Genomic DNA, 26,932 nt, shown 5'->3' on the forward strand with positions numbered 1-26,932 from the left:
CTTTTGATTTGAAAACAGCAGCATCCTGATCAAAAACTAACAGATTGAACAGAACGCTCATTTCTTAATAATAACCCCTTTTCTCTCTTCTGAAGTTTAACTTCCCCAAAAGAACTTTCTAAAGTTGAAGGCAGTGAGTGATCTTTCACCGACATTTTTTCCATTGTCTTAGGAAAAAAAAACATTCTTGAGTAAATATTTGCCACCTTAAATGCACAAAAAATACCATTTTGAGATAACAATGATCTTTTTATTAAAAAAAAAAGTTTTGAATGAATTTTGAGGAATTTCTATTGTTACTATGAGTGTTTTTTTTTTTTTTTTTTAAATTCACTTAATACTACAAAAGGAATTTGGAGTCACTTTAAGATTTATGGTAGTTTCAATGAGCTTAAAAGATAAACATTGAATTCTCACACCGAAAATTTTGCATTTCAGACAGAAAACAGTGTGCAGATCATATATGTTTATAGCTTTTTAAGGGGAAATGTCAGTAAAACAAGCACCAATTCAAACACACATAGCATTTTTTAAAACTGAAAAATAACTATTAATTTATATAAGAAAGAATACATTTTTCAAAAAATACCCAACAAAATGTAAAAAATTATTTATTTTAGTAGCTTATGTGTTCTGCTGCAGGTTACATAGAACACAGAAATTTCAGTTTTTGGTGTCAAAACAAATGTTAGAAATTTTGTACTGGTTATTTTAAGTTATGTATCGAAACAATATTATTGTCTGTTCTTGAACTCTGTGACTAGCAGCTGCGAACGACTCCAATTGAAAAAGGGGTGATGGTTTGAGGAAGCGCACTTCCCGATGAATTCAGTTTTTGCTTGCTGGTTACTTCCTTCTTGCCTCTTTTCCCCTGTTTTGATAAAATCAGAAGCGACCTGACGCCTGCGCAAATTCAAGTAGGGTTTCGCGTTAAAAGATCGAAAAAGTACTTCTAGAGCCTACAGTGTTTTTCAGAACTGAAAAATTTTCATTTTTGTCAGAGTTATGAGGAAAACAAAAAGTATTAGGCGGCCATCTTTGATCTTCCATTTTGGATAGAAGCTCACATGGAAACTTAGGGTACTTTTCAGGATTTGTTCTACACATGTTCAGGATCTAATCCTGAAAAATTCAGCTAATTATAAATTTATGGTGCATTGACCCTGTTTTTGGCCCAAATTTACTGGGCTATTAATACTTCTCAGTATAACAAGGCTCGTACTCATTTCTTGATACAAAAAACTTGGATTTTCACTCATAAAAAGACTTCTAAATGTAAATATTCCATAAATTAGGAAGGAAGAATGTGCAACCAAGTTTATTTTTCTGCAAAAATATCACTATTGGATTTTTAAAAAATTAACAAAGGGAAACAATAATAATTTCAGATGGTCTCCAGATTCCAGATGGTGTGTGCAAGAGGGCCCACCGACCAAATGGCTTGACTGTGCGGAGAAAGACTTAAAAACTGTTGGCCTCAGCGGATGGAGGAAATTTGTTTCTGACAGGGTGGGATGGAGGAAACTGATTGAGACGGTCTTGGCCTGCCCTAGGTTGTAGTGCCGAAAAAGAAGAAGAAACAATAATAATTTTTTAAAAAATTATTACCATGTGACAGTTAAGAAAAAAAACCAAAGAAAAAACTTAAAGTTATTACTCACTAACTGGCAAAAAAACATGCCAACAGAAGCTTCAGTATGTTTGATTCCATATTTGCTTAGTTAAACATTTTATAATAAAATATGAACATCATTCAACTTACATAATCCCACCATCTATTTATTTATTTTTATTGAGCATCAGTTATCTTTAAAAAAAAATCAGTTTGCATAGTAAATAAATCTTCCTAAATGCACCAATATCATTTATTTTAAGAATACAAAACTGCACAAGTCTTCCAGAAAAAAAGTAAATTGTTTTTTTGCATGTAACTCTTTTTTTTTTGGGGGGGGGGGATATTTATTGTCAATAATAAATGACAACATTAAGGAGTAGTACAAACCTTGTATAACACAAAATTAAATAATTCAGAATGTTTTAGGATTGTAATACACATCTATGAACAATGTAACAAATTGTTACTATTACGTTTTTTATGTAACAAAAAGAATTAACAACATTGTCTTAATCATGATAAATATGAAAAGTTTTAATACTTTTTTATTCACTTACAATAAAAACAAGATACAAAAATACTAAAAACTAACATTACTAAATAATTTGAAAAAAAATAAATAACTTAGATAAAATTTTTCATCTAATAAAAAATGGCATTAACATGAAGCAAGACTGGATTAAATAATAATAATAACAATTCTAGATTAGATATTTTCCTCTCAAAACCAATTTTAAAATTTTCATATTCATGTCTAAAAAATAAAGAAAATATTGCTATAATTGATTTTTTTAAAAAATACTTTATGGAACTCACAGGTTAATCAATTCCAAGAACATCAATTAACAATATTCTAAATATGATGGAGAATTATTGACAAAAAGGTTGAAACTATAAATTTCGCTGGTTCGGAAAAATCTATTTCTTTATTTCAGAATTGAATTACCTCTCAAAAGTTGTAATTTAGTATCCTCAAATGGGGAAAAATAATTAACAATTCTAAGTTGACATCTTCAGTTCACGCATGAGGCTGAAAGTTTAAAATATATGCTACAAATTGATTTTTTCAAAAAATAATAATTTTTTTTTTTTTTTTTTGTAATTTTCCTTACTGCCACAGCCATAAATTGTCAGTATGTAGTGTAGTTTGAACCTAAAAAATATTTTATAGCTTTTACATAAGATCTTTAGTTTGCGCATATGCCTTAGACTGGGCAGGAGATTTTAACCTGATTGTATATTTTACAATTGATCTAAAAGGAAAAATATAAGAGAACTTGAAAAATCAATTTTCGTTTTTTTTTTTTGGGGGGGGGGGACACCCTACATACATATGTGTGTGTGTACATGTGAGTGTGCGTGTTCAAGGATCTACTTTAAAAATAAAGAAGACTTGATTTAAATTGTTAAGGGTTATACTGGGAAAAATTCAACTAAACAGCATTTTAATTGTTATTGTATTTTAAAATTAGACTATGATTTAATCCAGTCTTGCACAAATGAAGATAACAAAATCCAAAATGAATTGAGGTAGAATCAAAATCAAACTTCTCACCCGCTAACACTAAGTACATACGACATAACAGTTCTGCAATCTTAAAACAAAACTTTCACAAGGAACAAATATGTATAGATATATTATATAAAAGGCCTTTCAAGAAGAAGAAAATACTGTGCACACATTTAACTGACAAGATAAATTACTTTAAAATACTTTTGCTCGCAAACCATGGAAAGTTAACACATAAATGACTAAATACATCAAGACAAACAAAGTAACTGATTTCTTATTAAATGTGGAAAAAAAATATAGTTAATGAAAAACTTACAGCTGTATTATATTATTCACTCTTTATATATGTATACCTCGTTCATAAAATGTATTTTGTTTTAAAATTACAAAGCACATTTTGAAAAAATGTAATAAAATTTTACAGAAAAGCCTCTTTTACAATAATGTGTAAACCATTCAGTAGACAATAAATAGAATAATATTTTGTTCTTTCCAAAGGAAGGATATACTTTCACACTAATATTGTATGCAAAACTTGCACTACAATTTATCAAATACAGAAATCTATAACTGAGGTTATTAAATACAATTTGAAAAAGGAAGAAAAGTAAAACCTATGATATTTTCGATAAAATTAATTTTGTCAAATCAGTATTTGATTTTATAGTGTTTAAATAAAGTGTGTTTATATGCATGTAAATGCAGTAATTACAGCTAAGAAAATCAAAGTCTAAATATTCAGTAAACAGTAACTGATAATAATTGTAAGGTTTTAGGAAAAAAAGGTAGCAGAAGTACAGATTTTGTAACAAGTTATAAATTCTTTTTTGCTCTACAACATGGTGATAGAAACAATATTCACTGACTACATGTGGTAAACTAGCAGGATATATTTTTTGGCACTGTTTAATGTATTAAATTATTTGAACACAAAATAGGACTCAAAACTCACAGGAACTTCTTATACATAATATTTAAGAACAAGTTCAAAATATTTTCATGCAAAACAAAATTAGCTTTGAATTTTATGAACTTTTATTATTAATTTAAAAGTTTAAATAGAAAAATACTATTACAAAAGTTTGTCAAAACAGCTGTAAAAAAACCCATCCGTAAGTTCACCATTCACTAAAAAGCATTAATGAACTAATACTGTAATATACTAGAAACCCCTCAAGATCAAATGATATGACAGATTATGGACCACAAATAACTATAAATTAAACTGAAATCTTCAACTATAATTCTTGAGGGCACTGTAAATGAATTTAAATACTGGCAGGTTTCATGCCTAAGTGCATTACACCAGGCCTGTGGAGTCGTAGTGGCATAGTTGTAGTCAGACTGATTTTGGGGTAAATGCGTCAGGAGTCAAAGGTTTAAAATTGGCCATTTTCTATCCAAGTCTGCAACTCTGCCAGTGCTTTCGGAGTGGGTCAGAGTCAGACAGATTTTGGGGTAAAGGAGTCAAAGGCTCTAAAATTCCTGGAGTCGGTTATTTTCCTCCGACTCTGCAGCCCAGGTATTAACAACAGTATGGATGGGTCAAACTTCTGGGATAATTCATTCAATTAATAAGCAACCATATTTTTCAAATTGATGCATGATTTTAAATTATGTCTGCAAAAGACCGCAATCATAATTTCATATTTGATTAACTTGCTTAAAAACAATTCATGAGAGTAGATGTAGAGATAGAATACACTTATAGAAGGAGAAATATTTGCCTTTATAGTTTTGAAAAAAAATTTTTAAACACAATTTTTTTGTTTCTTAATGAACTTCTTACTTTTCTAGCATTTCTTTTGCAAATCAGTTTTTTAAACATTTACTAAATTAAATGCTTTAAAAATATGTGTGCAGCGGCAGCCATGTAAGTCAATTCATAAAATTTCAAATTAACCAATGTCCTGCTAAGTAACTTTTGCCCAGATCATTGGTTGAAAACACCAAATTTTAACTGAAAAAACTACAATTTCACTTTCGAACTTCCTTTAACTGGGTTAATACATAGGTTTCGGCCTGTAACTCAAAGTTTCCAACAGTATATATACAACATTTTAAGCTATAAATTTGTACTGAACTCGATGAACTATGGATACAGTACTAAATACAAAATGCCATACCTGATAAAGGAAGACCATGTTACACATTCAAAAATATCCATAAATATTTGGAGGGTTAAACTTTTACGAAGCACAAAAACTTGTGAATATTTATTTAATTTAAAGGTACATTTTACTTGATACCTTTCCTTGGAATTACCCTGTATGTTTCAACGTCTAAACACTTACTTAAAAACATTAAAAGAATGCCTTCAATTAAACTTTTAGACATTATTTTCAGCAGTTTTCTACATGCATCTTTGACATAGAATAAATCCAGCTCCTTTTAACTGCATAATAGTTTCAATTTGCACATTTTTTTTAAATTTATTAAATGCAAACTGTGAAATTGTGTTTACAACAAAAGTATATGATTCAGATTTAGAAAAAATTTACCATTTGTGTACAAAGAAAATGGTACAGTACTTACTTTAAATATAACTCCCCAACTAAAAAAATACTCTTATTATTATTTTACAAGAATTTTCGCACTGAAACCAAACCCATACAGCAGAAATGTAAAATTTAAATTTTGTAAAAGCAGGAGAAAAAAGCAATATCCAGAAACTTTATGTCCGAAATCATAATATCCACATATAAAAGCAGGAAAGTAATAATTTATTTTCTTACACAAAACACGTAAAATCTTAACCATTTGTTTTCGATGGTACATAAACTTCTTTTCATTTTCTTTGAATTATACATAAAACTAATATAGGACAACATTATAGGAACATGCACTTTTAAAGAATCTGAATTTTGTATTTTAAGTGAAGTTCATATACATTAACAGATATTAATGCTCAAAAAAATTTAATAATTTTAAAGAAATTTCTCAAAAGAGAGATTTGACACAGTTTAGAGTTTTGGAAAAAAACAAACCCTTGATTCATCAAAAAAAAAAAAAAAAATCCTAATATAAAAAAGGAAAAAAAAAAAGTAATAAGTAATATGGTTGTCATTTCATGAATTTATATTATTAAAATTCTACAGAAAGAAATTTTTTTAAACACATTGATTTCTTTAGATAGGAACACAAAATTGTTATAATTTACTTAATCCTATTGTTATCATCATCATCAATAGAATATCTAAATTAACTTGTGAAAAACACAAGAATTTTTCTTTTTTTCAATCAACTGAAAAAAGACAAATTAGAATAAGGAATCACGAACAATTCACACTGATAATTAATAAAAGCTCATATTTTAAACATTAGTAAAATTTCAACCCTACAATTATGCAAAATAAAATTACTGTCTATTATTCTTCATTTAAAAGTACAAAATTGCATTAATGGTTTATTTAAAGACAATAAACATAATATCCAATGATTATATAAAGAACACATACTCTCCATTAGAGATAAATGAAAAGAACAAACTTGTAACTCACATATACACATTAGCTTAATACCCGTTATCATATGAACTACAAAAAAACAATACTTAAATAAACATTTTTATTAAATAGGAAGTTTGAGTGACATAAGAAGATAATATAAATGATTAAAAAAGTGGTTTAAGAACTAAATAAATTGTAAGAGTTTAGAAAAATTAATACCATGAGTAGCATTGAAAATATGAAGTTAACTTAACAATCAGCAGTAATATATAAAGAATTAAATTTTAAACAAGAACCAGATTCTATATTTCAACAAACATAATTCAACAGCAAATACTGTACACTTGCAGTTAACTACTATACTCTTCTTCACTATAGATTACCACAGTTTGCGAGCAACTGCACTGCAGCACAGCAAGAGTACAATTATTGAATAAAAATAAATATGAATAAAATAACTGCTTCAATAGATGCCACTTTATGGGTCAAAGACAGGGGACAAAAATCAAAAACTTTCCATGGAACATACAACTGACATTTCGATGGTCCCAAATTATAGACAGTATAAAAATTGGACTAAGCAAAATAACTGGAATTACTTATTAGTAGATAAAGCATCTAGCTTTCTAATTAAATATTTCTGACTAGAAAATTAGTTCTTAAGTATCAAAACTACCTTATTGAAGTTCTTCATGGAACAAAATTTGTACACAGAATTATGAAATGTATTACATCAGAAAGTTTATGTTATTTTGAAATTAATTTTTAGATCACAACCTCACTGCAAAATAAGTTACTATTTACAATAAAAATGCAAAGAAATCCTTTCATTCAATAACATCTAATATCACTATTTTCTATGAAAATAAAAGTGGTTCATCTTCAATATTCCATAATTTAGAACAAAAAGGAAGACAGAAAAAAAAAAAAAAAAAACAGTGGAAACTTATAAAAGAAAATAAATCTTCTGCCAAAATAAAACAAGTAACTTGACTTAAAATACTTCCTATTATTTCCAGATAATTGCTAATTTGGATTTGGAAAAAAAAAATAAAGAAGGCATATGTATAAAAAGAAGTTCAATTAAAAAGCAAACATTTTCTTATAAATATATGCTCTTTTAAATATAGAATGCCCAAATAATTGCAACAGATACAAACTCCAATTCAATACTTTTTTTAAAAATTTTTTATAGTGTTTTGACACACATAATTTATTATTAGATTAAAGTTTATTTCATAATGAACGCTTTGATTAAAATAGAAATTTTTAGCCTCATTTTCCGAAACTACATCATTTAATTTCCTCTTTAATTTTGACTTACAGATTGCTTTGTTTCATAACTAATGAATTTGAAGCCTGCAAATATCATTAATATACTAAATTGAAACATACTGAAGACAACACAGTGATTAAATTTATAACTCATGTAGCTTTTTCCAGAGAGAAGTTGAATTTAGACAGCTTATTTGCTGGGAAGAAGCAAATAAATTTCACTGATCCAGTTGACTCTCTGAATTCTATTTTGTCAACATAAAACGTACAATCATGCCCTTCAACATTGGCCTCTCAATCATACAAATTCTCTTACAGCACTTTCACCAACATAAGATAAACACAACTGAAATCTTTAAAAAATCCTTTTACAAATAATATGGATGGCATGAAATTTCAAATCGATGTAAATCAATATAGAGATAATATTTCCAAACAATTTAAAACATTTATTTATTTTGGATTTGAATTTAACTAGTTACCATAGCAACCATGGTAATTATGTATGTGTACTGTGCATAACTCATAAAATATGAAAAATGAGATTGCTAAAATTTTGGCAGAACATTTAACTATTAGTTTTCTTACTACTAAATGCAAAAATTTGCTACAAACGTAATTTTTGGTTGCAAAAATCAACTAATGAAGTATTAGAAAATGAGAAAAGTAGATTTAGAACGTATGCAGGATGCAATATTATATCTAGGAAACAGATAACAAACATTTTGATTTTTCCTATAAGGTTAAAAAAATTATTAGCCTTGTTATTTACATTTAGTAAATGTAATTAATTACACTTCAAATCAGGGTTCGAAACTAGGGGTCACTTTGTATTTGGCACCTGAATATTTCATTTAGCATCCAGCCATCATTTTTGACACCTAACTTTTGATAAAAATAATACCTTAAGGCCATAATTTTAATGGTTAAGCCAATTATAATGTATTTAATCTTGCTGAGCTCTAGTGAAACTAAGCATCTGCACACATATATACATTTAAATACAATCGCCAATGTCTTATAAGACTTTCAAATAACTTGATTTTCAGTAATTAGTTGTTTACTTATTCAATAATATTGCCAGTTAAGCTGTGATCTTTTGAGATACTTTTTAACAAATACATAACTATGGCAACATGTAGAAGCCAGTAGTTCTGTTAAAGTAATTTTGAAATATTATTTAAATTATTCATATGCAGAATTTATCGGCAACTAGAGCAAAAAAGCTGTGCACATGACGCTTAACTTTCATATCTTAATTTCGAGCCCTGCTTCAAATAAATTTATAGAGTGCTAATTTCTAAGCTAGTAATATTGCAGAAATATAAGTTAACACCTTCTGCAACAAATTTATTTAATATTCAACTCAATATGAAATTCAGATCAATAAAACATTGAGCAAATAAAAATAAAGCACTAGGTAAGTATAAAAAATTTTCTCTGCCATAAATATGATTATTATTTACACTGATAAGTATATGAGAAAATAATGATATAGTAAAAATGACTCATGAAAAACTATGCGTGTCATTTGTGCAAATATGGAGTATTTGTACCTTTTAGCACACTTTCATTGTACTCAACTTTGTACTTGCATCACAGAAATCTCCTCTAATTGTTGATTGAAAATTGCCACTATCTTTAAAATATCTTCAAGAATAAGGCGTTGCTGACCAAGTTCATATAATATTTTGCATTCATTAAGAAAATCTATGGTTCCCATTTTCTTTTCTTAAAAAATAAATTCAAACCCAGCTCTTTTTCTTGCAATTCAGAATGATTACTAATTTTTTCACCAAGTCCCAGAATTATAAAATTACTTAAATTCATTATCTATGCAAACATTAAAATTAATTTTTAAAAAATCACAACCAGACAGAAAAGAAAAGCTTTAATATCAGTTCTGAAACATGAATTTTAACTACTTGGTAATAAAAGGCAAGAGCTGTACATAGACACTTTTTGAAATATTTTCACCCAGTAAAAAATTCTTCAGAAAACTCAAATTAAAAATATTTTTACTTCAAAGGCCATGGGAACCATGTAATATTATGGTACTCTGTACAATTTAAAAAATTAAAACGAACATCACTTGTAATTCTATTTTTTACATCCATGCTACAAAGTCATAACTGGTCTTATTGCTGTTAATTTAATTCAGAATGCTTCATAAATAAAGTATTAAGCCAAGACAGATAGTCAAACACTTATTAAACAAAAATACATCACTCAACATATACACATGACTACAGTTAAAAGCATCAACAGAAGTCAATGTAAAACTACTACAAAAATACAAAGCCTACTAGACTTTTACATAACACAAAAACATTTAAATTCCACAACAACAACAACAAGAAATTAAACATCTAAATAAGCTGTAGATACACACCTCTATCATACACATGATTAAAAAATAACAATGGTTTTAAAATCCATAAAAATTGTACTTATTGGCAAATGGGCTTACAGGATGAATCATGGAGAAACAAATATAGTTTGCAACTTATGAGGTATGTAATAGGAATATTAACATGACAATATTTTACATAAATTACAAAACAAAAGATGATATGCACAACAATGAGAATTCTTGTACTTAAGGTGATTGAATAGCCTGAGCTACTCTTTTCAGCTCAGTTAAATGTGTATCAGTTTCTTTAGACATGAAATATCATGAGCAATAAAACTTTCCATGATAAGCTTCAAGAGCAAATGTGCACAGACATTGGCTTCATGGAGCATGGAGCAGAACTATCAGCACAATCGGTAGGCTCGAAATTCATGTGACTATCATTTGGATAAGGTTTGGATGATTGCTTTCTGCTCTGTTTAGAACGTCTTGAAGGTTCTTAAAAGAAATGAGATCGAGTATCAAAAGTATGCAACGCAATAAAAAGACAAATATGCATTAAAGAATTCAAATAGGTGGCTTGGGGCTACAAGAGCAACAACCCTTTCTTCAAAGCATGGAAATGTAACTATTAGGCAAAGTTACAAAAACAACTTAAAAAGAAGGGGAGGGAGGAGCAGCACTTACACATTCATCAAATTAAAAAAAAATCATGTAAAATGCACAGGGGCTGTCCATAAATGATGTCACTTTTTTTTCATCATATTTAGGTCAACTTCCCCCTTTGTCACAATGTCATCTTCCCCTTACCCCCTACTCACCTCCTGTCAAAAAAACTATACATATTGAGGTAAAAATGTGTACTGGTACACTTGCTAACCCCTGCCTTGCACCTGCCACAAACTCATAATTTCACAAGCCCTTTTTCTCCCTCAAAGCATGACAGCATTTGTGGGCAACCCCACAATAGGAACAAAGTATGACGCATATAGATCTACTAAACTGGGTCTTCTCCGGTTAACAGATTGTATCTTATCTTTGTGCAATTCTGTCAATTTATTCAATTAAACACGTTACAACAAGAGAGAGAGAGCACTAAGCCTGCATTCATTCTTTCTTGATTCAGGTCTTCTATAAATATTTTTTAAGACTTAGTATCAACAGCTTGCTACGCAATGTATTACAAAACATTAAATTGCAAGATTTCAAATGAACAAACACCAAATTAAGTTAATAAAATTAGAATAAACTAATAATTAATAGTTAATTGATTTGATCATAGAATATTGCATTGTCATCAAGTCTGAGGTCGTATATCAAATTTCAAAAGAATCTGACAAGAGGAAGTGGGTGAAAATTAAAATTGCAATATTCCACTCGAACAGACATACACCAAACCAAATTAATAAAAACATGGTAACATTAAAAATAAACCATATCCCCCATGAAAACAATTTCCTGGACACTTCGCTAGTATACGTTAACTATGCTTTAGAATATTTAGACAGTAGATTCTTTCTTATCACAATGTGCACAATTACTGCTACAGTTTCCTATTTTTACTAAACATTTTTAAAAACCTAGCATTTTCTTCTTCTCTAAAGGTTTGACAAAATTAATTTAAACAGTAAATACAAAAATTTTTTTTAAATACTGAACACTTTTCATAATGCACTAAAAAGGACAAAATAACTTTTCTGGGTCACAAAGGACAATATTTAAGTATTCCCGTCTTTCTCAATTATTCCAAGAAAATGACTCCACAAACGAGGAAAAGTGTGGCTCAAGTCAGGAACAGAATTTCTAATGATTATCTAACTTTCTGTCATAAGTTTGAGTGTTCGAACATGCATATTTTTCTGGGAAAGTTTAGTTTGAAATGACTTGAGCAACACTTTTCCTGGTTTGTGGAGTCATTTTCTTGGAATGATTGAGAACTACAGGAATACTTAAATATTGTCCTTTCTGACCCAGAAAAGTTATTTTGTCCTTTTTAGTGCATTACGAAAAGTGCTTGGTATTTTTAAAATAATTCTGGTATTTTATTCTTTTTAGTGTAAATGTATTTAAAAAATAGAATAATTTTACCATCACGAAATTTCACCTCTTTTTTTATATAAATGCTTCATACTAAAAGGGAAAAAAAAAGCTATATACGTCTAAAACGTTAAGCATTTGGCACTAAAAACTAACCCTCTCTAGGATTTGTTTGTGTGCTAATTTAAAGGTTTGCAAAACTAATTCATATTTTACTACATACAAGTTACTTGAGATAAAGATCCTAATATGTCTCTTTACTTATCTGTGTTATCGATCATTAGCGTAGGTGAGGATACAAATCCTATGCGAGCAATTTCATTGAATACATTTCATGCTTGCTTCAGAGAAGACTTGATTCAAACTTTTCATTATGATTACTATTAACATTACCCTTACAAGGACAAAATTTGTAACAATGGGTTTTATGTTTAAATATTTAATGGGGAAATTACGTGAAATTTGCTCTTTTCCATCCTAATCGAAATAATAATTTTATTTTAGAACTTTAATTTTTCACTGCTAAGTTGTACCTTTAGATAAAGCAAATCATTTAGTGAAATCCCGAAGTCTCTAAGTGGTCTACTTGCTGAGATATAAGCAAATCAGGCCTCAGATTTCTCCGTGACAATCAGGCAAAGTACAATAAAAGTGCTTAAAAAGGCTGTAAAACTTAGATAAATAGCTACTGATACTACAGAAACGTATGCCACAAAGCTATGCTAATATGAAATTCATATGTCTATTTTAATGATTTGATACAAAATTTCTAATTATTACCAGGTGTATATTAATGTAGCTATATATACAGTTCAGTGCAAATTGGAATTTAGTAATTAAGCAGACAAATACATATACATGTGTAAACCACGCCTAAGAGATTCAATGAATTTAAAAGCACATAATTCATCATTTTACTCCACTACAAATCTTTAAATCTTTGCATGTCAGATTTTGCAATGAACTATCAGAACTAGAGACAAAATAAAACAAGAGAAAAGGTACCTGTATGCATATGAATGAGCCACAATGTAGCCATAAGTCCAGCACCAATTATAAAAGAAGCAAATGCTATGCCAACAACTGCTTCTGTAGAAAGGCCAATGAAAACAAGTTGCTGAGAAACAGGATTCTTCTTGTTATTACCAGTGAGCTTATCAAAAGAATAATCTACTACAAAATTTTCAGGCGAGGATGACGACTCTGGGATGGCAAATGATAAAGGATCTGAAATAAAATATTTCCAAAAATATATATATATATATATATCAATCAATATGGAAAAAGAAGCATATACTACAGTGAAACCTGTAAGGCTGACTGCTTTTGTAAATTAATCTCTTTTTATCTGGAATGGGGTTACTCCTGTTTCATAAGGAGGGAAAACTTTGTAACACAACCTCCTGATTAAATTTTTAACAATAATTTTATTTTGGAAAAATATATTAAAATAAAAGCTTTTTCTGAGAGTTTTTTGATGTAACAATGTCAAGTCAGAATATTTCATTGCTGTGGTGGAAAAGCACTTTAAAATTGTTGGGGGAAAGAGAAACCACCAACTTCACAAATGGATACAATCAAAAGATGAAGAAAAATAATTTTTGGCCGATCGCCCATTTAAGTGTTACTGCAACAACTTCAGGACGTCACAATGTTTTATATGGTGCCTGCAAGGAAAGAAAAGTTAATGTCACCACAATGTTGTCAACGCAAAAAATTTACACATCACGCTAATTGGCAGGGTCACATGATGATCTTTATTCACGATCATTTACACACATGAGTCGGGGGAGCTCCCGCGAAATGTATTGGTAATGGTGCCGTGAGCAGGATGTCGTTTTCCTGCTTTCCCATTGGCTGAGCTAACGAGGCCGTGCATGAATACTGTGTTGAATACTGTGTTTTCACACGACCGCGTGGGGGTTTTGCTTTGGGCTTGTTAGGGATTTTGAGGGTAGTCGGTTGCTAGTCTTGAAAGGAGGTAGAGGTGTTTCTGCGGAGCCGCGATGCTCATACTTGCGAGTAGCGGCGACGAAAATATGGAGGGGATAATCAATTCCTTTCCATCTGCCTTTAGCAATCTTAATTCCGCAATGTAATTATTCCCGTGAGGTGAAGTCAGGCTCAAATGACGCAAAATTAGTTCACACTGTTGTTTTATTTAATCTGGACAGTACAAAAAAAAATGGCAGAGTCCGCCTGATTTTCTTTAGTCAGACTACCCTGGCACATCCACAAAAAAAAAATGCAGGATGTCATCGTTTTTCATTTTCCACTCGGCATAGTCCCCGCTCCTTGAGATTGTTTTTTTTATTGGAACATCACCATCTGACCAGCAATTCCAATTTGGGGATGTGTGAGTGGCATTCCGTTCCTGCACCATCTTCGCCATTTTTGATGACCGAATGATAGCCACATCAAAGAGAGGCTTTAACCACATCTATCGCCATTTTATCTTGTCACCAGTTCAATGGGTGTCAATGCCTGCCTCCTTGCTATTGCTGCTGCAAAAATTCGTTTTGCCTCCCTTTTTTATCGATCTTGCAATGCAAAAACGAACTTTCGTCATGTCCTTTAATGTTTTCCATTCTGCTGTGTTAGGTTAAGTGATCATCTTCAATAGACTGGACTTTTTTTAACTATATTTTTCCCTTTATTATTTGAATTTATTACAAACTATTTTGCAAATTTTTCATGTGAGTGCCAATACCTTTCGCGGGGGCTCCCCCGACCCATGTGTGTAAATGGTCGTGAATAAAGATCATCATGTGACCCTGCCAATTAGCATGATGTGTAAATTTTTTGCGTTGACAACATTGTGGTAAGTCTTTTCTTTCCTTGCAGGCACCATATAAAGCATTTGACGTCCTAGAGTTGTTGCGGTAACACTTAAATGCGATAGGAAAAAAATTAATTTTCTTCATGTTTTGATTGTGTCCATTTGTAAAGTTGGTGGTTTCTCTTTCCCCCCACAATTTTAAAGTGCTTTTCCACCATAACTGAATAGATGCAATGGCTATAGAAAGCTCATCTAAGCTTCTTATTCTCTTGACTAATAGGTTTTGTAAGGAACTATCATTTTAAACTTTTTAATCGCATATGATAAGAGTAAAACCCTTAGAATTTCATATCTTAAATCTTATTTCTTAATCATATTTTAAATTATAATTACATCTAGAAAATTACTCTAAAGATATTTTATGTCTTTAAATAAATTGATTAATACTTTAAAAGAATATTTATAATTCAACTAAATTTATATGCCTGGCAGCAAAACTTCTTTGTGAGAAAATTCCCAAAAAAGTCTGCAAGATAAACCAGCATTAATTGTAAAATCTAAATGAGCACTGAGAAATGCTTTAAAATAAGATGCTAATTTTAAAAAATACAAGTATATGCTACTTGTGGATTATAGCCCAGAAAATACAGAGCAAATCATCACTCCCTAAAATTTAAGATTTTTTGTCCATTAAAAATTAAAGTTTTTTTTTGCCCTCTACTAAGAAATAGTTAGCAGAGTTTCTTAAGAATTTTGAAGCATCGCGCTGCTTTTGCAAACAGGTTTATAAGCATTTTATTTAGTTATAAAAATGAATATACAGTGCAGGAAATGATAAAAATATTTAATACAAATTTATATAAGTGCTTTAGTTAATTAATGAACTGCTGTCCTACAGTTAGTCAACATACATAAGTTTCATTGTATTAATGAATTATTTACATTATTTAAGCAAAGTTTAAAGTAAGTGTTAACTACAACAAAGCTAAAATAAGTTTTACAGATCCAAAACAAATATTGCATGTCAGCTGTTATACACCATGCTGGAGACTTAAGAAACTAACTAAGAGACTTAAAAAACTAACTGTTAAAGAACTAAATCTTGGTGGCATGTACCACTTTTGTAATTAGACGTAAATAAATAGATGCAATTATTAATCCCTTAAATCACAAGTTTGTTTCGGAAAAAATTTTCTTTTTTTTTTTGACAGAAAATGAATACATATGTATAGTAGAAGTCAGTAGCACACACAGTAATTTTGTAAGGAGAGGGTCCAAGGTCGAAAGCCTCATTCTCATATCACATCTCAATGCACCGTCAAACATATTGACTAATTTTATTGATTCTCGAGAACGAAAAACGGTAAAAATTAAACTATTAAATTACTTATTTACTTTTCTCATAATTGAAAAATGGATTTAGCAAAGCAAATTCATCATTGTAGAAGCACTACATGGTTATAGAAGTTCACAGAATCTTCTTTTAATCTGTAATTACAAAACTAAAAGCATGGTTATTAAGTTTATAATCACAATTCTGCTTCTGTGATAATGCATATCACATTTTTTCTGGCTAATAATCTTTTTTCCCTTTTTACTGTCAATTTAATTGTTTTCCCCCATTTTGTTTTGTTTTCAGGTGCATTCCCCTTTTCCTCCAGGTTTCCCTTTAAATTCCGCGCATTTTGAGACATCAGTTAGAGTTTTCAGCATTTTTCCTCCGTTCTAGAGTTGCATCCATGTTTTTCAATTATAGTCAAAAATCCGTTGCATTTTCATGTTCTTGTATCGCCATTAAATTTCGTTACTGTCTTTTCCATAGCATCCTTCTTTCGTTGTTAGGCACCAAACATACTGATTGGTTCCCGCGCATTGTGGCGTCCCCGATCCGATAGCTTATTCGCTGATTCACTTTTCCACTCCAGGACACTATGCCTGTTGATCTCCGAAGGAAAGGATGCACATTGGTGGCATGCAAAGTTTAACGGGATGGAGGAAAATCTCCGCAATTCAAAATGGAGGTCAGCGAAGCTGATGGTTTCGCGCCCGATCCAACTTAATTCATACCATGATGTGAATTTCTCTTAAAGCCTTTTTTCGATATATATAAGCCAGAAACAGATGTAATATTTTGTTTCCAAGTTGAGGCAAACCCATGCCGCTTGTCCGATGATGACGACCTTAATTTCGTCCATCTTCAACATGCACCGCTCGATAGTTTGATCCAATATTCATCCAACAAAATGCCAAACCAATAGAGCTCGTCATGCGGCGGCGAGTTTCTGTGATGTCTGATAACTGCCAGCTTTCTAAAGCAAAGCTACCTGAATACTCGTAGCGAAGCAACGCCCCAACCATGGAGAACCATTTTCCAAAAATCGTCACCCACGCTAGTACATTCCGATGTCTCCTGCCAGAATTCCTCTTTTTATTTTCACGCTTCCGAACAGTCCATCGCGTATTTGTCTCCAAGATAGATTCTGAATTAATTTTGAGTTCCAGCTCCAATTTTAATAGGTTCAAGAGTTTTTCAACTTTTGTAATATCGTATCTTGATGTTAATTTTTTTTCGTTCCTGAGGTGATCACCCAGTTTGCAAAGCGATGTCGTCTGTCAGGTGAAACATAACGACATTCTACAATAAAAGTTTGAATAACAATAGTGTTTCTTTTCTGTGTCTAGCATGACACTCAACATGGGGTAAGTCATATGATTTTTTATTATCATTGGGCATTCAAGGCAGTTGTTGCCCTCAATTTATTGCGGCAGCGATGCTTCCACTTAAATGGCCTAGAGAGTAAATTCTTTATTTTTTGATGAATTCTATATAAATCTTTTAAAATTAGCGCAACGCACCATGACAGTTTCTTAAAGGCAATTCGTAATAGGAAAAGTATACAATATTTTTAAAAATATTTTAACAAAAGAATTTTACTTTTTCACTCACTAAAACGTAAATTATTGTTGCCATTGTTTGAAATTATTTAAGTACAAAATACATAGAACCATAATTAATCCAAAAAAAGACCTATGGGAGGGGTTTGGCCCCCTGGACCCCTCCCTTGAGTGCGCCATTGGTATAAGTCATTTCTTTGAATTTCCGCAATTCAAATTGTATTTAAATTGTCATACTTGCTGGTATAAGAATTACTAAAATGTCATTTTGATATGATATACACCTGACATAAATTGGCATTTTCAAAATCGTCATCGTCAGAGTCATTCATTATCAGATAACTTTTTTAAAAAAATTACAAAAACATTTAGTAAAAGTTAACTTATGGTCAACTGCTTACTTTTATTATACTTAATTAATGAAAATGGATATATTACCTTTTTGACACCACAGAACTGCTTTATAACAAATAATTCTTAACAAACTTATATCTCATCATCAAAACGCACCACCAGAGTTACAAAAGGCAAATGCTGCATTCTGATGCCATCTATCTTCTATAAATTTAATTATTATTAGCCTAACTTGTTTGACTAGAACGGATATCAGACTGCATTAGAAATAAAATAACGCAAGATCTAAGAGCGCCCATGTCCGACACTGTCAAATGCATTAAGTGATTAAAGTTCCGACCCTCATAAGACTTATTGTCTTTCAAAATTTTCCAAAGACGGGAGGTCTAACCTAAAATAAATGTTTAAGAAAACATGCAAGTACATTTAAGCAAATAGAAGGGCAATTCACTGTGGCACAGTGAAATTAAAAGACAAGCACACAGAAAATGTAAAAACTTTAGATATGTTAAGAAAATCTATATATAATATTAAGAAACAATACAGAAGCATACATACATTTGTTCTCACCTTTTCCTTTTTCTACTCTTAATTTTGATACAATATGGAAGGGCCCCTGACTTAAGATGGTGAATTTATTTCCACGCAAAGTATCCAGAAACGGACGAAGGCTTTGCTTCAGACAGAAGTTCTCTGTATGGATGCACTGCAAATATAATTTGGTGTTTACTTATAAAGAAAATTACAGCATAACACTGAACAACATACAGTATTGTGTTGTATAAAAACATAAATATACCTTCTAATGTAATTGTTATATTTGCCACAATTACATAAACTACATTATGAGAAATATTAATAAAATATATAATATTCAAATACACCTGACTAAACTTATAAAGAATTATGTATTTCAATGGCTGACTGTTAGTTTTTAATTTATAGGCAATCTTTAAGCCTAAATTGTTCTGATAAATTCAATATAAGTACGATCATAGTGAGGATAGCCATTAATTTGAAAATAAAAGTTGTTTGATTTAAATCAGATTTGAGTAATGCTTAAAAACAATAATAAAAATAAATTTCTTTCAATGTTAAAAAAAACTTCTAAACTGAAAACTCTTTCTTACTTTTAGAAATAATTTCAGCAACTATATTCTCTTCTTAAATGATAAATTAAAAAAATAAATTTACGTTGCATGAACAAAGGTATAACAATAACCTTTGTTAATAATTCAGCTTGCACTGAAAGCAGGCTTTACTTGTTAATTGCATAAAAAGACAATAGGAAACCTGGAAATAAATCATTAATCAAGAATTTTAAAGGATTAACTGTGAGGAAAAAATTCTCTACTATCATAGCTCATGATTTGGTAATAATGTGTTTGAGAACGGCAACTAAAACTAAATTCGGTGTAGCAACAGCTCATGGGGGGGGGGGGGGGGGGGGTTAAGGCCTATTGAAATATTTTGCTTCAGTGGAAATGAGTTTTTTCAAAATCTTTTTGCTACTAATTTGTTACTTTTACTGGGAAGCTCTCCGAGACTGGAAGCAGGAAAATGTTTTTTCTTTGTACCTCCATATTTCGTCTCATATTTTCTCCCCCCACCCCCAGGTTGAAAATTATAAAAATTTGTAGTGATGCAATAATCATTATGCATGACAATAATAATAAATTACCAACATTGAAAAACCCGTTCTATATATTATATGAGTAAATTAATCATATTTTTTACATTTGAAGCAGTGAGAAGAATAGGGATCTAAGTTTTAAGTATTGACATCCATATAGAGTAAGGGCTAAAGTAAGGTTGAGTTAAACGTGTGTAAAGGTGAAATGGAAGTTGAGCTTTCAATTAATTTACAGACAAATTTTTAATGTTTAAGACTACATTTATCAGTTATACCAAAAAAATGTCAAATGCAAAATAAAATACAAAAATACTTCTCCATAACTAAGAAATGATTTCTATTTGTATTCAGCAACTCATGGAAATTTCTTTCACCAAACCATCAATGCAATATGTAAAGAGTAGATGAAGCTTATGTTTTAAAGCACTAAGCAAGTGTAGAATTTTTCAGCAACTGTAACATCTGACATTTTGACGCAACAATGATGTTATGAACTCGATTTCAATAACTCTCACCTCTTTCACCTTCAAATACTGACTATCACGCATGGCACATGAAGTGAAACGACAATGCAGGAACAGATGCTGACTAATAAAATCTTCACTGAGTTGAAAAGAAAACCTCAACTTATAATGCTCGCCAGTGGAAGAGCGACTGTCACAATGACTGTTGGACATAATCTCTGCGCTTAAGTCTGTTGCACACCTGAAAATAGAGATGATTTAATAAAAATATTTAATACAACACAAACAGCATTAAAGAGCTCAGAATATTTCATACAGTTTTGTCACACATGATCTTGATATGTTTTTTTTTTTTTTTTGCATTTTAAACAGACATAAAAAAAGCTATGGAATTTTTAATTTTCTATGATAAATCCAATAACATTTTGATCCACCTATGTAATAAAATAATAATATTACTAATTTAAAGCTGAAAAGTGTTACACAATTACCCTTGTTTAATTAAAGTATTTTTCTTTCCAATCTCACGACTAAAGCCATCATTTTCAGAAAGCCAACATTCATCTACAATGATGCACAAACGTGGATCTGTATGGAAATAAAATGAACTGTACAAGTGAAGAAATAAATACATATGATAAAATATTTTCCTGAAATATAAAAATATGAATAAATAGCCAGCTTTTCAATACCTTAAAAATTTTGATTTATTTTTGACATTTTGTGCAATACATATTAAGATTGAAAATGATCATCATAAAACAATAGCATTACTGACACTATGAGACAGAAAAAAAAAATCCTTTCAGAATTGGTGTTTTGTTTCCCCATGGTGCATAATTGAATTGAATTCATTCATTGAATAAATAAAATGCATCATAGAAAAAAAAGTGAAATGTGTTTCTTTAAGTAATGAACAAGACATAAAACTAAACTAATAAAATATGCTGCAGTATATAAAGAAAATAAATTGTTTATGATATTCAGTTTAATTCATATTCTACTTCGGAATTAAAGCGGAATGAAGTAAATAGCATCAATAAACAATGACAAAAAAAAAAAAAAAAACCTAATAGAGCACACTTCAATAATTTCAGTTCACTTCAGTTGCTTTTTGGAAATTTTAATCAATACCAATACAATATACAATGCAGATCACTACCTGTGCTACTAACTTGTAAAAGCTATAAAGGGCACTAGGAAGTTTTAGAGTCACACAATGCTTTGAGAAATGCCCTCCTAATGCAATAAAGTGAATGCTACTGAGTTCCAGAAGAACAAAAGTTTACCCATTACATACTAAATGCATTAAACGAGTTTGTTTAGATACTTTTGTTGTATTTTTTATTATGCATTACAAACGTAACAAAATCAGTTCTTTTAATGTAATAAAATAAATTTCATAAATGTAATGAAACTTCTTTGATGGCTGCAGTATAGCATCAGAAGTGCAGGACTTTTTTTTTGGGGGGGGGGGGGACTCTGAAAAAAAGATTCCTTGTAACTTCATAATACCAGTAAATACCAATTTTGCAATTTTTTCACTTTGATAATGATGAGATTTTCAATTAAAAAAGTGTTTTTAGTATTCAGCAGTCAAAAATAACAAAGAAGATAACAGGAAAGGAAAACATAGAAAGGAAAAATGAAACAGCATGAAGAAGATATGCACCAATATCTTGTATTGCTTGTAAGTTTCTTTTCTTTCATTTTATGTTTTTACACATGAGAAAGAAGGGGAGGCAGGTTAAGTAGGGAAACGCTGCTAACTGGAAGAAACTATGACAATTTTATAAGCATGTAGCAGCCACAGTACTGACCCAGTACAGCCAGTACAATACTTCATTCCAACACTGGAATCTTAGATTTGCAAAATATGTATAATTTTTGTACTGATTTGAAATTTTTTGCTAACTTTGAAGGCTAAAATACATGATGTGTATTGGCAACTCAAATGGTGTATGTACACCACTGAATAACTTGTCTTACTAGCAACAAAAGGGTGTATATTGTTTTGATATTTTCACAGAAATTTTTTTATCTAGGTCTAAAACAACCAGAAAACAAGCTTGGAGGAATGTTAACTTACTGATAAAAATGGTTTATTGTATCCAATATTCTAGTTTCTTAGTTCATTATTGTGGTTTAATCATTGAATAAATAAAATACCATCTAAAAGGTTTTGCTTTGTTTGTTTTCAGTTATTTTGTAAAGACTTAAAGTTACATGAAATACATAGCCAGTTCAGTCATTCCAAGCGAGGACTGCAGTTTCGTGCTTATTAGCGCTCATCAGCCTGGCATAGGAAGTGACTGAGCTGGAAGTGGAAAACCTCTTAAGGAAGCCAAGAGTGCCAAACAAACTGGTAGCTAATATCTTTAGCTTACCCACCTTGTCCCGGTCATCAATTAAAATATCTTCAAAACACTGATCAAATTCAAAAGTAATTCAAAACACTGATCATTGAAAAAGTATTTCACAAAAAGGAAAACACATACCAGCTTTAATTTCTGCTTCAGCGAATAAATGATCATGGACAACTACATCAAATGGAAATGAGTTTCGACGGATGCGATTTTGAAAATCCTTTTTTGTGAAGACATTTAGCTCGAATTTTTCAGTAGAAAACTACAACAAAAAGAACAGGGCTTTGAGAAATATATCAATACTGGTAGATTTTTTCTACAAAGTGACAGAAAAATGATATCAGTCAGTTTAAATTTTTCTATTATTATAAAAAGATATTACAATAAAGTGCATGCATTTTCTCTAATTCTAGATGCCAAAACAAATATTTAAAAACATAATGGGAACTCAATACAAAATATTATGTAATAAAGAATTAATATTAATATGATGAATACATATAAGGAAAATAAGGTGATTTAAGATATTAAAATTAAACTGCCTGAACCAAATGAATTCATGATTTTTTATACTTTGTATTCATAAGCTTACTTCAGATTTAAACAAGTTCGCAAGAAACAAAAAGAGCCTACTTTTCCATATATCAACTCCAATTTTGTTAAATTATGTCACGTTCATTTGGTTTACTTTCTAAATTGTTTGATATAAATCTTATGTACCTTTTAAATGACTAAAAACTATGCAAACAACCCAGCAAATTAAATATATTTTATGGCTAAAAATAAGCCAATTAATAACAATATTAAATCTATTTTTTTCAAACAGTTAGATGTTATTTTTAAATAATTTTTTAAGTATTAATAGCTGTAATAAAAGTTTTTCAAGTCAAGCAGTTTTTATTTTTATTTATTTATTTTTTTTTTTTTAAATACAAGCCTGCAGACATTGGATAAGCAAAATCTCTCCATGTAAAAGTTTGAAAATAAATAGGCAATTAGTAATTTTGTACATATAAAGTAAGAACTTTTTAAAAATATACAAAAGCAGCAAATATAAACTTATTAAAAAATGAATTTTTATTTCTACAGTAAAAAAACTTACATTAACATCTTTGTTGAAATCAACTAAATGAGAACAAAAGAATGGTAATGGATAAATAATGCGCTCTTCGTGATGATGCTTTTGACGCATAGAAGATACATCATCAGATCCAGATCCATCTTCAGAAATGTAGTCATCATCATCAGCAGGAAAAGGTTTCCCATCGCTTGATGTCTTTCCAGATGAGTATTTTGCAGTAATAAATTGCACCTGATTAATAAACAATATTTTTTACTTAATTAAACACTTCAAGCTTTCAAAACACGAATAAATATCGAAAATATCAAAATATCATTGTCTTCAAAACAAAAATTGGATATATATTGTTATATATATCAACTGATATATATCGACGAAATCTGTCTGAAACTAAGGATTGGGTCCATTGGGAGGAATGGTTGAGAAAATTTTATAAGCTTTAAAGGGGGAGGAGAGCCTGGTGACGAAACTGACAAATGACCAGCTTTGAATTTTTGTGGCCTTGAACTTCTTTATTGAGTTTCAGTGGCTTTCACAGAGAAACTCTACAAAATGTATGACTGTTGGCAACTCTTTGGAGTTAGTATAACAAGTTAACAAAAACATACTATATTCGACACACTCAGAGGCCCCCCCCCCATACCACCCAATTGCTTGATTTATCAGTTTTAAATCATCAGATAAATCTGAGCACTTAGGGAGGAATTTAAGCACTAAAAAAAAGCAAAATCAACACATAAGAAGGATTACCAGTTACAATTTTTACTCATTAGGAATTGAAAACAATAATAATTTAGCATCAATATGCTGCAAGTTTAATGCAGCAAAGAATATCTTAAGCATTTAAAAAAAATACTAAAACGATATATAATACAGGAAGATGTATTTACTTGATTATAATAAGCAAGTCCATCTCTATTAGAAACACTCTTTGTTCCACATTCATTCCAAGAAGTTTTCAATACAATGTGAGTTTCATTCATATCTGCTTTACAGCTCCCATCCATTAAAGTTACAGAAGGAAGTTTATGATGTGGGCCCATCACAGGAGTTAGCACACTCATAGTTTCATCAAAAGCAAAAGCAACACTCATTTTCCCAGCAAAACAATTAACTGTCATCTGTTTAGCCAGTGAAGAACTTATTGACTTCTTTGAATCTAAAATCCAAAATTGTTACTTTAACTCATGCTTTAAAAAATGGTTCAAACTTCCAAACTTAAATAAAAGAGGGAGAGAGAGAGGAAAATAAAATGTTTTTTAAAAAAATTTTTTTAAAGCAAGCAATTAAAACATTTTTGAAATGCATTCACATTTTTAAATTGTCAGGTAATAAATAAAATTAAAAGTCAATTTTAAAACAACAATGCATTTTTGATGAACTAGTAAATAGAAATTTAATTTTAGTTCCAAAGGAACATTATATTTGGTGAAAAACTATACAAAAAAAAAAAAACTTTACACCTTTACTGTACAGCCATAAATAAAAAAGGTGAACTGCCACACATAGTGCAGTCAAAAAGTACAAGCTGGCAGTTATGCAACAATTACTTTTACTTTGTGCCTTGAACTTTTAAATTAAGATGTTGTTGAAATTATTCTACTGATAAATATTGTTGATAACCTTCCTCACGCCATATCAACTCTGCATTAAATTTAAAAGTGCAGTACAACCTCATAATTTCATTTTGCATCAAAAGAGAGCCCAGGTACCTCTATCTGGTGGAAACTGGGCATCAAAAAACTACTGTGTCATGCATCAGCGTCTTAATGGTAACACATGAAAGACTGATGCATTGTTGGGGAGTGCACTAGATCTGATTATGGTCCAGATGCCTCGAGGGTGTCTCTTATACAGCCCCATTGGAAACAAAAAAAAACTTTCCATCCAAAACAAAAAAAACCCCTCTTGCAACAAGATTACATAGAACTGTTGACAACACATTAAAAAATCCTCATATAAATAATAGCAGATTATTGAGTAACCCGCGTGTTTCAACAAGATGAAACTCGCACCACAGCATGATAATTTGATAAAATGTTTTGGTAATGTTTAACATGCAGGGAAAGGCTTTATTGCGACAAAGCTTAACTCGATTTGGTAACTTAATTGTTTTACTGGTAAGACTCATTTCAGGGGAATGAAGAAACGAAAAAGCGGTCAACAATGAACGCTACCTACTGGAGTTTAAGGTTAATCCACTGGATTTAGGGTTACAATTTAAACTCTCAAACTATCACCAAACAGGCAAATGCTTCGTTCAAATGTAGAAGCATTTTCACACGACATACCTAGACCAGCTACTTTCTGGTATTAAAATAATTTTCCACAGCATTTCTTAATACAGCATTAGTCTACTGACTTTCATTTCAAACATGTCGTGGCTTTAGAGCAACACTAAGACATCTAATCCCAGAAATAACACTGAGATATCCTTCCGTTGCTCTGAGGCGATGATATGTAGCGTTTGCATGAAGCACAGTCACACAAATGTTTTATCACTTTTTGATCACACTAAAAGAGAATGTTTGGCTTACTGATGGTTGCATTCTTGCTATTGTTATTTGAAAGTATTCTATACATGAATATAATTTTCTTCATTTCTTTTTAATGTCAACAAATTTTCTCAAGATTACTCAGGGAGCTCAGTGGCGCACACAGGAATTTCTCAAAGGAGGGGCCCAGGATCAAAGGTCCATCATTCTCATATTAAACTCCAATGCGTATCCGAACATTCTTTTTTGATTTTATTGATTGTTGGGAACAAAAGACATTAAAAAAAATTTATGGAATAATTACTTAGCATTATTTAATAAAATAAATTGATGGATAACAAATACTTAATTAAAATACCAGAAAGCACAAGAGAATGAAAGTATTTACTTTTCTCATAGTTAAAATAAAAACAGCGAAGCAAAATTATCATTCTAGAACAACTTATGTTCACATACAGTTAGATTTTGTAGGGGAAGAAAGAGAGAAAATAAATTTCATTTTTTGCATTTATTAAATCTGAAGATATTGTAACCTTTGATTGGAATTATTTTACGTGCTACATACATAAGATTATAGTCAATTAAACAAATCCAAAAGCCATGGCAGGGGTTTGGGCCTGGAC

General features: G+C 30.4%; 1 protein-coding gene across 1 annotated transcript in view; it reads right to left on the reverse strand.

Annotated features, from left to right (window-relative positions):
- Positions 1-10,557: 10,557 nt before the first annotated feature.
- LOC129222956 (transforming growth factor beta receptor type 3-like) overlaps positions 10,558-26,932 on the reverse strand; it is a 44,320-nt gene continuing 27,945 nt past the window's right edge. The window contains exons 9-16 of the mRNA XM_054857518.1: positions 24,705-24,973; positions 23,842-24,045; positions 22,866-22,995; positions 20,859-20,955; positions 20,419-20,608; positions 18,841-18,976; positions 13,248-13,469; positions 10,558-10,703 (exon numbers count right to left, since the gene is read on the reverse strand). Of these exons, the coding sequence (XP_054713493.1) occupies positions 10,558-10,703; positions 13,248-13,469; positions 18,841-18,976; positions 20,419-20,608; positions 20,859-20,955; positions 22,866-22,995; positions 23,842-24,045; positions 24,705-24,973 (1,394 nt within the window). The remainder of the gene's footprint in view (positions 10,704-13,247; positions 13,470-18,840; positions 18,977-20,418; positions 20,609-20,858; positions 20,956-22,865; positions 22,996-23,841; positions 24,046-24,704; positions 24,974-26,932) is intronic.

Source organism: Uloborus diversus, chromosome 5, assembly GCF_026930045.1.
Source record: "Uloborus diversus isolate 005 chromosome 5, Udiv.v.3.1, whole genome shotgun sequence".
Classification (NCBI taxonomy): domain Eukaryota; kingdom Metazoa; phylum Arthropoda; class Arachnida; order Araneae; family Uloboridae; genus Uloborus; species Uloborus diversus.